We start from the raw sequence: 15,875 nt of genomic DNA on the forward strand, positions 1-15,875 counted from the left end.
AAATTAAAGGTATCTTATGTTATTAGATATATTATTATAAAACATGTTTTAGTTAAGGAGTTATTGATACTTCAAGTGCAAAATGATGATATAAAACCATGATAAAAATGCACTTTTAAGTACTAATCAAGAAACATTCTTCTTAAAGGGCTTTCAGGTGATATAATAGTCGTTATTCCTAAGATAATAATTGTTGAGTATAGACTTGAGTCTGAATCGTTGTAAATGACCAAGAGAGACTATCGTAGACTGGATGCCACACACTCAAATATATTAGATGTATAATAAAAGACATAAAAAATATGGTTGAAAGTTCAAATGATAAAAGGCTAAACAGATCTTCTTTCGGCATTGTAATGAATTTCATATTTGAATCTGACCACACATCTAAAGAATAGCTATCATTATGTCACCCCATAAAAGGTGAATCCATACCTAATATGTTGCATTCATCTTCATGCATGTTCGAACATACACTTATGAACTGTTATGATATCGTACTCTAGGTGAAATACGGGTCTCCCATTCAAACACATCTATGACACTCAACTAAAAAACAAAGAAAGAGCCCAGTTAAAAGCTTAACATTAAAAAGAGATAGAAAGTTTTAGAGAAGAAGTCGTTAAGTTTACTAGCCTACTTGAACAAGCCTTGATATCTAAACCTAAAGAAGCAAAAATTTATAGCTCAACCTGAACCAATGCTCGTAAATCCATAGAATTTAGAGGCAAATAAGGTGTCTTAACAGGCTATGTATTCTTAATTTGTTTAACCAGCATATATAATAAGAATATCATCTACCATTGACCTTATAATAAAGGAATCTTAAAAGAACAAGATGGTAAAATAATAGTAACTGGATAAATGGGCTGCCCTAGAACAAAGGTTGAAGGCATTTGAGGGAACTAGCCAACATGACTATATATAAGCTATCAAGCTGTGTTTGGTACTTAATGTAGTTATTCTTATAAAATTTAGAGTGCTAGAATTCATCAAATATACTAGAACTCAATGCTTGTAACTCATCTCAAGACATACTACAACAAAATGGCTGAGGTAATCTATGATAAGAAACAATTGATTTACTTCTTTGAAGACAGTTTGAGTGACGTTGCTTTTACTTGATATATACGGTTAGACAATACTAAGATAAAAAAGTGAAAGGGCATAATTGATGTTTTCATTAGGCAATATAAGTTTAATATGGATGCAGACCCTAATAGGTCAAGCTTACAAGTTATGGAAAAAGACAATAAGAAGTCTATAAAAGAATACACTCAAAGGTGGTGTGAGACTGTCGCACAGTTTAATCCTTCTTTGTTGGAAAAGAAGATGATCAACTCGTTTGTCAGCACTTTCAAGGCCTCGTACTTTGAATACATGGTTGGAAGCTCTGCACAACATTTTTTTTTATCCTGGTTGTTATAGCTGAGAGGATTGAATAAGTTATTTGCTTAGAAAGAATTGTTGACTCGACCGAGGAGAAATGTTTCACTAAAGAAAAGAAAGAAACCGAGGTTCATAATATTGAAGGTGATTACAAAGATGAGAGAAAGAGTTACCAAAACAAAGACATCTAGAGCTTACTCATCCTAAAAATGAAGCTACAATATCACTAGGCCAAGATTAGTCTATGTATGACCCTAACTGACTATTGAAAAGGTGTCCTTGTCGAGGAATTCATAAAAGAGGGATAATTAGAATATTTTAGAAATTCCAATTTATAATTGCTAAGTGTTTAACACTTTTTATATGTCATATTTGCTTTTTTTTAGGATTTCAATGAAATAATAAGTTTGTCCTTCAATTTTATCTTTTCTTTTACTTTACAACCACAACATCCTAAAAAAAGGTTCCCTTTAAGAGCTCACAAATATACTTTTGAAGCCTCACATGATCTCATAAACTCAATTCATCTCTTTCATTAAAATCAATTTTCCCATGAAATTTTGAAAATTAAACTTGTATTTTGATTTAAACAATAATTTGGTGTTTATTTAAAGCAATATTTATGACATTCTACTTGTAAAATAACATATGAATCAAACAACTCCTTCATTAAGGTGACTAAACTCTAAACCAAAATGCACGAATATAAACTATCATCCTCACATCATTACTCTTGAGACATTTTTGTTTTAAATGTATGAATAATGGTATATAGTGAACTTATTACTCATAGACTCATAAAATACATCTTTTTGCAAAGACCAAATCATCACATTGGACGAGGCCAAAGTTTATTGATTTTAATTGCTTGCGTTTGAAATGAGGAAAGACCATCTTTATTATTCCTTTCACATTCTAAAAAGTATATCCCTTATAGTCATTTTTTGAGCCTGAATAATTTTTCTTTCATGAGAAATCCCGACTAGAATCACACCTCACACTCTGGGCAAGTGAAAATTTCAATGACAAAAGATGAAAAAGCCATGAGAAAGTCGAAAAGGCAAAAGAGCCCAAGAAACTCAATACCGAAAAGGCAAAGGAGCCCAAGAAACTCACAAGAAAGAATGATAAATAAGATAAAATGAGTATGCCCTAGAAAAGTAATGAAAAAAAGAAAAGGGCGAATCAAAGAAAAGCGGTAAAAAAATGAAAAAAAAGAGGAATGACATAAAAAGTTGAACTACTGATAGCGATCCCCGGTCTTTAAAACCCTCAAAACACTCTTTAAGCCTTACGATATTTTCTTCCATAACCAAAAAGCTCAACTTACATTATGTGCCTTTAGAAATCCTTTCTAATCAAGCAAGTAAGCAACTTGGATTAATAAGTAATGCTCTTAAAATGCAAAGAGTACTTTTTTATTAGAGTTATGACATTGAAAACGAGTTATTCATTATTATTCATGCTGATAAAATAAGTGTTCGAAAAAAGACAAGTTTTTCTCAAACAAAATCTTGAGCTTTTTCTCAAGCCTTTCACTTTGGAAACCTATAAAAAACAGAAGGTCACCTCATGATGTACTTTCACCAAATACTATATTGCAAAATACAAGAGTAAATAATCTCTTTTCTAAGAAAAAACTAAAGAGTTGCAAGATTTCAAAAGCAAATGATTTTAAACTTACATTAAAATAATTTTTGTTTTCAAAGTGCAAGATTAAGATTTCAAGATTCATTCTAGAAAAATATGCCTTCTCCAAACTAAAAATGAAAGAAATGAGAAAATGGTTGCTTAAAAACCATTATTTGGCAAAGTTGTTGACAAAGCACATTTAGAGACAATGATCAGTATAAGAGGGGAACATTATGTTTAGAAAAAAAAATCAATCCCTTCTAGAAAAAGAGATGAACATTTCCTACAACAAGACAAGGGGGCATTTTGATTTATAAAAAGCAGCTTGATCTTTTTAGCAAGAGACAATAAATATTTTTAAAAGTGAGATAGGGATTAATCAATGATCTTCTTAAATTATTTGACGAGATGAAGAATATCTAGCAAGTAAATGGGTTATGATGGGTACTATAGGCTATGCTGTGTAAACAAATCTGGGAAGAGACTTACATAGGCCAACTCGAGTAAACTAGAAGCTAAATGACGAAGATGACTCAAATCAGATATCGTACATTGTCATTAATCAAGCAAACAAGAAGATTAAGAAGAAACGAGAGCCTATATTTCAAATCAGGTTAAGATGCATGCATATCATTTAAACTTTGAGACATTGAATAATAAGTTTTGCAAATCTCACAAGAGAAATCTCTTATATGATCCATCAAATGGAAGGCCACCTTGAAATGACCAAGTTTGAAATTGTTTTTGAAAATTTTTCACCCTTGAGAAATTTTAACCTGGGCAGGCTACCCCCGAGAATTAGGCTGAATTTTTTTTTTTTATATATTTTTCCACCACCTTTTCTAAAACGAAAATTTTTCACTCTTGAGAAATTTTAACCTAGGCAGGCTACCCTCAAGAATTAGGCCGAAATTTTTTTATATATATATTTTTCCACCACCTTTTCTAAAACATCTAAGGTAGTGCATTTCCTAACCCTACCTCTTTTCAAGTACGCCTTTGAGCCCTCGTTTCTTTTCGAGTAGGCCTTTGAGCCCTTGTTTCTTTTTTGCCATGTCTTTGAGTCGTCGCTTTCTTTTGAGCATGCTTTTAAGTTGTTGCTTCCTTTTCGAGTGTGCCTTTGAGCTTTTACCTTTTTTTAAGAGCGCCTTTAAGCCCTTGCCTCCTTTCGAGCATGCCTTTGAGCCTTCACTTCCTTTCCAACACGCCTTTAAGCCTTCACTTCATTCCAAGCACTTCTTTAAACCCTCGTTTCCTTTTCGAGCGTGCCTTTGAGCCTTCACCTCCTTTCGAGCACGTTTTTAAGCCCTCACGTCCTTTTGAGCGTGCCTTTGAGCCCTCATGTCTTTTTGAGCTAGCCTTTGAACCCTCATTTCTTTTTTAGCATGCCCTCATCTCCTTTCAAGTGAGCTTTCAAGCCCTTGACCATTTTTTTTAGTGCACCTTCAAGCCCTTACTTCTTTAGAGTGCGTCTTCAAACCCTCAACCATCTTTTTAAGTGAGCTTTCAAGCCCCTCACTTCTTTAGAGTGCGTCTTCAAACCCTTAACCATCTTTTTAAGTGAGCTTTCAAGCCCTCATTTTCTTTTCTCTTTTTTCTTGGATAGGTCACCCATTACAATGAGACCCTTTCTTTGTATTTTTTTTCACCTAGATAGGTCACTTATTACAATAAGACCACTTCTAAAAAAAATCAAATCAAAAAATAAAAAAGAAAGAAACAAGGGAAGGGTTTTCACAATCATTCTTTTTTACAAAACTTACTATACAAAGTCAAAAGAAAATAAGTTTTCTAATGCCTTCGTACTATAAGCATTGTAAAGAGGGGGCAAGTGTTGTAACCTAATTTTAGCCCATTGGTTTTTAATTTAATTTTTACGGGGTTTAAAATGTAAAATTAAAAGATCAAAGATTTATTTCAATGAAAAATGTGATTTGTCAGCTTGCACAAAAACTAGGGATTATAATGTTCTTTTATCATTTTATCCTTATCTTCAAGATAATCCTTACCTTCAAGATAATGATAGCTATTTGCTTTTGAATTCCATTCTAATTCAAACTTTAAAAAAGAGAATGAGTTTGATTGAGACTTTACTTCTTGCAAGCGATGATACTTTTACACTATAAATACTGATTTTTCTGTATGTAAGAAAAAGGGGATGATTAGAGAAACCCTAAAAAAAAGACCCTAAGAGGAGGCTATTACCAAAAATCCTAAAAGAGAGAAACATTAAAAAAAAAGACGGCGAATCCTATACTAGTTGCCACCCCCCTCAACCCTTTATTTAGCCCAGTCTCTTTTGACTTCACCTCCAGCAGCCGTACGTCTAGGTAAATTTCCTTCCTTTCTTGAAAAAGATCTTGTTGAAGGAGTCACCACCTAATATTATGGTCACTAGGAACCCTAAATGGTCACTAGAGATTCTATGATATATGACTGGTTACGCAAAAGGAAAGATGCTATCATCTCTTAAACATCCTCCCTAAGGCGTCTTACTTGACTAATTTTGTCTAAAATTAATAAGAATTCGTTCTTCTTTTTTATTTTTCCTTTCATGTTTTTGACTTTCGTGTTAGTGAACAATTCCTATGAATATTTCCAACTATGGCGTTGGCAAATATCATAAAATCTAAAAAATACAATACTCCTGACTCTAGCGTTAGTGAATAATTTTGTAAAAATGAATTTAAAGAAGAAATTTTCTATGTCATTTTTTTCTTGTTAATCCTTTATTATTATTTGCCCTTTCTAGATGGAAGTAAAAAAAAATATTGCACAACATATTTGTATTTAATAGTAATAGTTCATAGATTGAACACATCTATCAAAAATATAAACACAAAGAAAAAAATAAAACAAAGTATGAGGGGCTTACAAATAAATCAATGAAGGCCTCAAATATTTTTGGAATTTTTTGTTATCGAAAAGTGGTTTGTTTGGTCAAATATCAAATTAGAATGAGTATAAAAATTATGGCCAAGGCATAAGGGTGTGTTTTGCTAAACACACCTTTAGCAAACATAATTTGGATTGGCTAAACCTAAAGCCCAAGACCTGAGCCACTTTTTTTTTTCCTTTTGGGCTGGATCTAGCCCAGCAATGAGTGAAAGGTTTACGCATGCATGAAACTATAACCAATTAATTATTTTAGCAAGGAAGTAAGGAAACTTACCTACACGTGCGGCTGCTAGAGGTGAAGTCGAGGAAGATTGGGCTAAAAATGAGGTTGAGGGGGCAACGGTTAATATCGGGTTTGCCACCCTTTTTTTTATGTTTTTCTTTTTTAGGGTTTCTGGTAATGGTCTCCTCTTAGGGTCTCTTCTTTTAGGGTTTCTCTCTAATCGTCCTTCTTTTGTTGCATACACTAAGATCAATATTTATAATATAGGAGTCTCATTACTTGTGAGAAGTAAAGTCTTAATCAAACTCATTCTCTTTTTGAAGTTCGAATTAGAATTGAATTCGAAAGTAGACAACTATCATTAGCTTAAAGGTAAGGATTATCTTGAAGATAAGGATAGAATGAAAAAAATACATTGTAGTCCCTAGTTTCCATGCAAGTTGACAAATCATATTTTTCATCAAAATAAATATTTGATCTTTTGATTTTGCATTTTAAACCCCGTAAAAATTAAATTAAAAATCAATTAGGCCAAAACTTTTCTGTATTTGTTTGTCATTAGAAAAGTTGGTCAATGGAAAATACTTTCTGATCAATTAAAAACATTTTCCAATCAAAGAAAAATTTGACTTGGTTTTTAGGAAAGTGTTTTTCTTTTATTTTGAGTGGAAAACACTTTTCTAAAATTATGAAAAAATTAAAAATGTCATATTGTTTGCTAATTATATTAAATTTAATTCTTAAATGTTTGATTGATATATATATATATATATATTGTTTTGAATATTTGTTTTTTAATTTAATCCCTTAAAATTTAATTTTTATATTAACTTGATCGTTATTTTTATAATTTTTATTTATTTTTTCTTTATCATTTATGAATTGAAATTTTTTATCTATTAAATTTATTTCTTAATCTTTTAATTTTTTTGATTTGATCTTTATTATTTGATTATTATTTATTTTATTTAAAATAATTTATAAAATTATATTTTTTTCAATTTCATTTTTATTCAACTTTTATAATTTGTAAGATTTTTTTAATTATTTTAATAAACTTAACAAATAAAAATTATTTTGTAATTTATTTTCTATAATATAACAAAATAAAATATTTTTCAACTTATTTTTTTAAAATAATTTATTTTTCTAATTTTTTAAAAATATAATTTAAAAAAAAAACTTTTAAAGCGAACAAACAATACCTTAATGTCATTTCAAATCAAGAAAACTTTCTAGTAAAGATAGACAAGTAATTTGCACCTAAGAAAAGGCAAGAATAAGGAAAGAGAGACTCGCAGTACTTTTTGGCAGCATTTCAATTTCATTAAAGAAAAGAGAAGAAAAACCAAAAATTGATTAAACACACTCGAATCTTTAGTTGTTTCTTCGATCAAATACACACTGAACACCCAAACCCTTTATCAGTTACCCCTTTCTGCATCTGCAAAATCCCAAACCCTAGCAATTTCCTTCTCTCTATGTGCAATCTCCACTCTTCCAATCTCAATCTGCTTTTTCTGTTTTCTCTCTTCTGTATTGATAGTCTCTGTGCATACCGAATTTGAGCAAGTTCTTGTTGGTTTTAGATAACGACGATGACCGACGGAAAGCTGAATCTCCCCGACGATCTCCTCCTCCTCCTCTCTCCCAAGTCAACCGATGAACGCCTCTCCTCCTTCAAAGGTTCTGATTTCGATTTTCCATTCTTTTTCTTATTCAATCGATCTTCCTTAATCTTTATTACTATGTATACTTCCGTTTCTGTTCCTACTTTTAGGGTTTTGACTTTTTTTTTATATATTTTTTCTCCTTGATACTTTCTATTTTTGCAATTGCATGACTTTGAGGTTAATTTATTTTTCTGTATATTTTTCATGCCGAATGGTGAGAGATTACTGAGATTAATACCTGTTGTTATATGTGGATTCTTTGATTTCGAATGTTTGGAACTGATGATGTTTATGAATTGTCTTTTTCTTGGAAATGGTAGATCGAGGAGGAATTGGTGAGGACAACGCTCTGTTGAGTTTGCCTGATGACTCAAAAGGTATTCCGGGAATACTTATTTGCAGATTTCAGTCTTAAATTTATTGGCCTTTTATTCTAAAATATATATTGATTGTTCTTGCTTTACAGATCAAGTGGCTGCAGACAACACTACACCTCTTTCTCCGCAATGGCTTTATGCTAAACCGGTGGATGCTAAGTCATTGACTACTGGGGCATCAGGGGTATGTGATTTCACTTGACTGGTTGGTTTTTGGTTATCAATATGAGGTGGCATGCTTTTTATTTATTTATTTATCATGCACTGATATATAATAATCATGTACTGGATATTCCTTTTGTTAGTTCCTGATAATTTATGTCATTTAGTGTGATTGTATGTTCTGGTGTTTATAAACATGTACCTTAGCTAGGGCCCTTGACAAATTATAAATTAGGATAGTTGTGTGCGGGATTTAGAGATGCATTTTATTGGATTTTATAATTTAAATGGTTTTTAACCAGAATTTATACTTAGGAAGGTGTTGAAATACTTTTAATTTTGGTTGCATCTCTGCTCTGCAATTATCAAATAATCGAACCTAAGGAGATTTAATTGTAGCATCTTGACCTCTTTATAGGGGAAAGCCCTTTTTTCTCATCTGTCTGCAAGAATGCAGTCTTGTTTCTTTTATATGAGTACCCTCTCACTTAGTTCTGTCACAGGGTGAACTTATATTTTACTTGAGGTTTTAGTACTACTAAACTTATCCTTTTTTCAGTTTTTATTTTTGTGCTCGCACTTGTATTTCCAATTTAACCTTTATGCCTGAAAATAACAGGAAACACGTGCTTCAAATTCTTTGTCCTATGGAAACTCCATTGATAACAATTTGAAAGACAATTGGCGTTTAGATGGATCCCAAGACAAGAAAGATCGGAGGAGGATTGCTCCTGATGTTGAAAGCAGCCGCCGTTGGCGTGAGGAGGAGAGGGATACAGGTTTGCTTGGTAGAAAAGATCGCAGAAAAGAAGACAATCGTGCTGATTCTGTTTCAGCTAGAGATATATCTGAGACTAGAACTTTGTCTTCTTCGGATCGTTGGCATGACGGCAATAGCCGCAATTCTGCGCATGAATCCCGAAGAGACAGCAAGTGGTCATCTAGGTGGGGTCCTGAAGATAAAGAGAAGGATTCTCGAACAGACAAGAGGGCAGATGTTGAGAAGGATGATGCTAACAGTGACAAACAAAATTTTGGTACTGCTAGCCACCCAAATTCTGAGCCAACTTCTGAGCGTGAGAACGATTCTCGTGATAAATGGAGGCCAACTTCTGAGCGCGAGAACGATTCTCGTGATAAATGGAGGCCAACTTCTGAGCGCGAGAACGATTCTCGTGATAAGTGGAGGCCTCGCCATCGTAAGGATATTCATTCTAGTGGACCTGCTGCATACAGGAGTGCACCCGGATTTGGTTTAGATAGAGGACGTCTGGAGAACCCGAATGTGCGGTTCGCTGCCGGAAGAGGAAGGTCCAACAATAGTGGGAACTTACAAATTGGCAGGCATCTTACTGCTTCTTCCATCGGGTCCATTCCCGTGGATAAGAATCATGCATTCTGCTATCCGAGGGGAAAACTTCTTGACATTTACCGTAAGCACAAGACTCTTCCAAGTTTTGATACCATACCAGATGGGATGGAGCTTGTGTCTCCACTAACACAGGAAATTGCTATTAAGCCATTGGCTTTTGTTGCACCTGATGCAGAGGAAGAGGTATATGAGTTAGATAATGTCATGTTAAAGTTATGTCTTACAGCTGTTGTCACTGCCTTAAATTGGATCATCTGATTCTTGCAGGCTGTCCTTGGAGATATATGGCAAGGAAAAATTACAAGCAGTGGAGCACTGAACAACTCATTTAGAGAAAAGAACGATTCATCAAGTAATACCACTGCAGGTGATCAGTGTCACATCTTCAGTTGACTTTTGTACTTCTCACCATCTATTCTCTCTAACTCTTTGTTTTTTTTATTCAGGCTTTGGTGAGGAGACTTTAGGTGAGGGGAATGAGAGCTTCTCTGTTAAGACTGAAGAAATTGCACACTCTTTTGGAAAAATTACTGGTAATGCTTCTGGTCAAGGTACTGTCGCTGAGACATTAGACACATCAATGGCTGAGGGTAAGTAATCCTAGAATCAATTTTTGGACTATTTTTTATTCACAGATTTAATACTATTCCTTCTGTTATGTATTTCAGAAAAGGATACGCATAAAGATGATAAACGGAAGCGTACAACAACAATTGCCAGAGCATTGATGGATGGCTTTGCGCCTGCAGATTTCAAGAAAGATGATCCCAGCAGTTTTGGGGAGAGTGGTCTGAGTGACAACATTATGGAGTTAAAAGCTTTTGATAGGCAGCCAGTGGAAGATGTGGCTTTTCAGAATAACCTTAAGTTGGAGGATATTGAGCCAGCTACTTCTTTTGAGATGGATAACCAGCTTCCTGATGATTCAAGTTCTCTATTTGATTTTTCTTCTGCACAGAAAAATCCAAGCAGCCATCAGTTTTCCTTGAATAGCAGTAGTGAGGTACATCACTTTGGGGGTGCTATCACACCAGAGGAACTATCATTGTGCTATCTTGATCCTCAAGGGGCAGTTCAGGGACCGTACCTTGGTATTGATATTATTGCATGGTTTGAGCAAGGATATTTTGGAACTGACCTACCAGTTCGTTTGTCAGATGCTCCCGATGGATCACCCTTCCATGAGCTTGGTGATATTATGCCTCACCTAAAACTTAAACCTCAGTGTGCATCAAGTACTAGTCCATCTGCTAAGTTACAGCTATCTGATGCTGTTGGAGAAAGCTTGGAAAGGAGCACATTGACTTCTGCTTCCCTTGAATTTAAGGCTTCTGCTGTCAGGGAAGACCAGCAGAGGGCTTCATCTGGATTTGAGGCCATCTCCAATGTTAGTGGTCAGTCAAGAGTTCCTGATCATGGTTTTCTCGGTGGGATGGAGCATTCTGATGATGGAAGATTTCAAAATGTTGTTACTCCGGATGAAGGTAAGTTGTGTAGAATGATTCTGCTGTTCATGTCACTGTATCTGTTCATTGTGCTCATTTAGTTGCTCTGATCTTTGTTGGATACAGAAATTATCTTTCCTGGTAGGCCTGGAAGTAGTGGCAACCCTTTGATGAGAGATGTTGCAGACATTCAGCGATTTGCTCCTAATCCTTCTGCCAACCCTGCCATCTTAAATGATTTTTCAGAAACTGGCAGGCATGCTCATCAGGATGAAATAGTTCATCCATTTGGCTTGTCGATGTCTGAGCTTAGAAGCAACTCTAATCTGAGGCGTGCTCAATCATCCAACATGGCTTCAAGCATGGGTGATGAATTTCCAGCACAGGTTCATGCTATGGACCCTTATGCAGAGCAAGATGCTGCTCTTGCCAATCACAGGTCCTTTGATGCAGTTTTTGATCAATCCCATTATGCAGAGACATGGCCTGAAGATTATAGGAAAAAGCCACTCACTAATCCCCACATTGAGTTAGGTTCCACAGACGCTCGACACTTATTTCACAGGCAGCCAGAGTTCAATGATTTTGACCCGCAGCATCTCATGTTGCAGAAGATGCAAAAGGAATGTCAACAACAAAATCATTTATCTCATCCCTTCTCACATGCTATGGAACTGGGTTTTGAGCAAATCCCTTCTAATCTTATTGAACTGCAATTTCAACGTCAGAAGCTGCTGGAGCTTCAACAGCGGCAGCAGCTGGAGCTTCAACAGCGGCGGCAGCAGCAGCAGCTTGAGCTTCAACAGCGGCGACAGGTGGAGCTTCAGCGGCGGCAATTGGAGCATCAGCAACAGCAGCGACAATTTGAGCTTCAGCAACAGCATCATTTACTGCACCAACATCAACATCAGCTTCGTCAGTACCAAATGAAACTGCAGCAGCAGCAGGTTCTGGAACAGTTGCAGCAGCAGCAGGTTCTGGAACAGTTGCTGCAGCATCAGATGCCTGATCTTGGATATGGGCAGGGAAAGGGAGATCCATTGAGAGAAAACTTGCTTGAGCAGATTCAATTTAGGACACGACTGGCGGCTGAACTGCAGCAGAATTCACATAATCCAAGGCACCTCGATCTATCACTGGAGCAGATAATTCGAGCTAAGATTGGCCAGAATAATCTTCAAGAACCCCAGACTGATATCTTAGACCACTTATCACAGGTGAAGCATGCTAATATACTCCCTTCAGACCTGCAGTTCCATCTTCATCAAGAACAGATGCAGGCGCAAGAGTTATCTTTGGCAAGGCAGCCGTTAGGAATGGATGGTGAAAGCCAAGTTGGTTGGCCATGGTCCATTGATGAAGCTGGTCAGACCTTCAGAAATGCTACTGGTCAGCACCAGTCAAAGTCTACAGGATTTAATGCGTCAGATTTTTTCCTGCAACAGCAGAGGCTTTCCTCACATGATGAACATTTCAGCCATAACAAATGGAATCATGCTTTACAGGACCCACATCAGAGTGGGTTTTATGAGCCTAGCTCTATGGCATTTGACCATCCAACATCTCTTCCCGCTGTCACTCCTGGGATGAAGTTGGATAATGTAAATGGTCATTCCCAAGGTCCAGATTCAGCAGAGCATCTATATATGCATTCTACTGATCAACTGGGTTCCTTCTCGTCCAATGTCTCTTCTCATCATCGACAAGTTTTTGGTGATATTTATGGTTCTCGCGCTGAAATGACAGAGAGCCACCTCCCTGGAAAACAAGGGCAGCAAGAGAATAGTTGGGTTGAAGGAGGGATGCAACAGTTGCATCTTGAAGCTGAAAGAAAAAGGAATGTTTCAGAAGTTGCTGGAAACTCTAGTTTTTGGACCTCAGCTCGCGGAGATGAGGAGATCTCAAAGCAAGTTTTAATGGATCTTCACCAAAATATGGGTCTTCAGTCTATTCGGTCATCGGAAGATGATTATCAGCACCTTATATCTTCATCTAAATCTCAGGAATCCTTTTGGCCAATTACTGAGTCGTTCTCTTTAAATGACATTCCAGATCAAGAAGCCACCATGAATGACTCATTTATGGAAAAGCCTCAAAATTTGAAATCAAATTCTCTGCTGCAGGATAATCATGCTATGCCCGTGCTGCAGGATAATCATGCTATGTCCTTGAGTGGTCAATTACACCATCTAGGAAATGGTGAAAGATTGTCCCTAAGGTTGAAATCTGGAGCGCTAACTGAAGAACCAGCATTCTTGTCAGGCATGGTAGATACTTCTCATACTAATCACGTGGATAACATGTTTGGTGATAAATCTGCTCTGGATAAAGAATTGGCAGAATTGGATAACAGATATGGGTCCAAAGGCATGAGTGCCATGGCCAGGTCTGTTTCGCATATTGAAGAGAGCTTTGTTGAACAAGCTGAAACTGCTATGGGTTTTGCTAATGCCGGTAGCAGGCATAGTTCCCTGAGCAGTGCTGGTATTTTCTCTGACATGCATCTTTTCAGATATCATGCTTATGCTTAGATGGATATTAGAGGCTTTGTTAAATTCTGCAGGTGGTAATGGAGGCCTACATGGGTATGAGATGAGATTAGATAAATCGACTGGTGAAGAGGTCTCTATTGACAGGTAATTTCTCTCCTGAGTTGTTGTGGGATTGTTTTTAATGAGGCTGAAGTCATCTTGGTCTCTTGTTAACCATGATGTTAATCTTCATCTGAATATCGAATTCTACAAAACTTGGTTTCAGAGCACATGCATGGTTACTCTTTGATAGGTTAGGTGCTCTGATGATTTCTCTTCATTAAAAAGCTTAAAACGAGTTGTGAGTATGTGGGAGAACACTCGCACCTTAACTGCCTTGTATCTTATAGGTCTCCTAGTGCAGGTACATTAACATGATGTCATGTCATCTTGTCACCCTAAAGTACATGCTTATTTTCTTTCTTCTAGTACGATAAAGTAAAATCTTATATCATCTCCAGGGGTGCAGTCAAACCAACATTCTCTGTACTTGTTCTTGGTAACAATGGCATTAAATCTGTTTTGAATTTCACAATTTACAGATTGTGCATGTGAGCTCTGTGGTCCGACTATTTATGCATGACTTGACTATTAGCAACTTCTGTGTTTGTGTGTGTATTCAGCATTAATGGGTTTTCCCTAGTAAATCTGTTTCTTTTGACATCGAGCTACTAGAAAGGTCTTGCTTCATAAACATGAGTTGCTAGTTGCATTGTTTTGATTTGAAACCTACATTGATGTTCATGAAAAATGTTTGTGAACAGGATGCCTGCTATTTTAACTAGAGGAGTTGACAATACCTTGCATAAACGCCCACCGGTGTCCCAGGCTTTATCTTCTAAGGATGTCTTGTCAGACATGGCATTTGCTTCTTATATCAAGCAAAAAAATCGGGCAGGCCTTGCAACTTCTGATGGTATATCATTTTTGTGTCATTTGTGCTGTCTTTTGTTTGTTGGTTTTGGATAACTGTGATGGTGATTTGAAATCAAAAAAATTTGGTGGCTTGCAGAAAGGAGGAACGAGCCTGCAGAGAATGTAGCAGCAACCCTGGGAGGTGATAATCAGATATCTGGCAAGAAAGAAGTGCGTTTTAGGAGGACCTCATCTTACAATGATGCTGGTATAACAGAGACATCATTTAGGGATGTGCTAAAAAAGCCAGTTTTTACAGAGGCTGAAGCAGCTAACACGGCTGCCTTGGAATCATCTGATGGTTCACTGGGTGGGCGAAGTGGGAAAAAGAAAGGGAAGAAAGGAAGGCAGATTGATCCCGCTCTCCTTGGCTTCAAAGTTTCTAGCAATCGCATTATGATGGGTGAGATACTACATCTTGATGAGTAACTGATACATGCTGTGCCTGTTGTGTAAATTTTTCTCTATTTGTTTTGTAGATGAGTAGATTTTGTACAGATTACTGAAGAAGCGCATAGGAGTTGAAATTCTTTGATTTTTTATTTTATTTTATATCTTGTTCGAAGTGGAGGAATTGCCTGCCTTACAAGTTGCGTAGTGTAGAGGAAGTATATGCATAGACTGAAATATTTTGTAGTCATGAATGCAATAACAGAAATAATGATTAGAGACAAACAATCGACTTCTCTTTTTTTTTTTTCTCCTATGTTTATGTCTTCCTTTAACTGGTTGTGTCCCCAATAACAGACATTGCAATTTTAACTCCTTTTCATTAGGAAAAAAAAAGAAAAGAGTTGGGCTTGTAAGTCATGTTTCATTAATTACATTGTGATATTGTTTGTCTAAATTTTACCTCGCTTTAATGAGCAACTGGTGCACTTGTAAGATCACTGATATTGTATTGTCAACAACAGGAAAGGGTGTTTGCTTGCCTTTTTTAAGTGTTTTTTAAATGATAATTTTTAGATGTTTCTAGGTGATTTTTATGTGTAGAAAATAAAATAAAATATAAAAAATATTATTTTAATATATTTTTAATTAAAAAATATTTTTAAAAAGGATTTTACATCACAATATTAATCACAGCAGACTTCAATTCAGTTATCAAAATTGGGGCATGTGTTCCCATATCAATCAATTTGGTTCCATTTCAAGATCTGGAAGATGAATTTTACTGTAGATAGTTAGTGGCATAGCTAAATTTACAAGTACATCATTTGTTGCTAATGATTGAAGACGTGTTATTAAATCAACCATT

General features: G+C 35.8%; 1 protein-coding gene across 3 annotated transcripts; it reads left to right on the forward strand.

Annotated features, from left to right (window-relative positions):
* Positions 1 to 7,373: 7,373 nt before the first annotated feature.
* Positions 7,374 to 15,318, forward strand: LOC105108365 (uncharacterized). 3 transcript variants are annotated; one of them, XM_011002651.1, is made up of 12 exons: positions 7,374 to 7,828; positions 8,136 to 8,192; positions 8,282 to 8,376; positions 8,974 to 9,909; positions 9,994 to 10,093; positions 10,173 to 10,316; positions 10,395 to 11,210; positions 11,298 to 13,655; positions 13,735 to 13,807; positions 14,467 to 14,618; positions 14,715 to 15,020; positions 15,097 to 15,318. In XM_011002651.1, exons 1-12 carry the CDS (start codon positions 7,741 to 7,743, stop codon positions 15,102 to 15,104), a joined length of 5,133 nt encoding a protein of 1,710 aa, XP_011000953.1. In that variant the 5' UTR covers positions 7,374 to 7,740; the 3' UTR covers positions 15,105 to 15,318. The 3 variants fall into 3 exon arrangements, with proteins under 3 accessions (XP_011000953.1, XP_011000954.1, XP_011000952.1); XM_011002652.1 differs by having other exon boundaries at positions 8,974 to 9,458; positions 9,501 to 9,909; positions 14,715 to 15,317; XM_011002650.1 differs by having other exon boundaries at positions 14,715 to 15,317.
* The last annotated feature ends 557 nt before the right edge of the window (positions 15,319 to 15,875 follow it).

Source organism: Populus euphratica, unplaced genomic scaffold, assembly GCF_000495115.2.
Source record: "Populus euphratica unplaced genomic scaffold, PopEup_1.0 scaffold191.1, whole genome shotgun sequence".
In the NCBI taxonomy this organism is placed as follows: domain Eukaryota; kingdom Viridiplantae; phylum Streptophyta; class Magnoliopsida; order Malpighiales; family Salicaceae; genus Populus; species Populus euphratica.

Excerpts from the sequence above, each read along its gene's own strand:
- LOC105108365 (XM_011002650.1), top strand. The coding sequence starts at position 7,741 with ATGACCGACGGAAAGCTGAATCTCCCCGACGATCTCCTCCTCCTCCTC. Across the intron at positions 9,910-9,993 it reads CACCTGATGCAGAGGAAGAG|GCTGTCCTTGGAGATATATG; the intron begins GTATATGAGTTA and ends TGATTCTTGCAG. Across the intron at positions 11,211-11,297 it reads TGTTGTTACTCCGGATGAAG|AAATTATCTTTCCTGGTAGG; the intron begins GTAAGTTGTGTA and ends TGTTGGATACAG.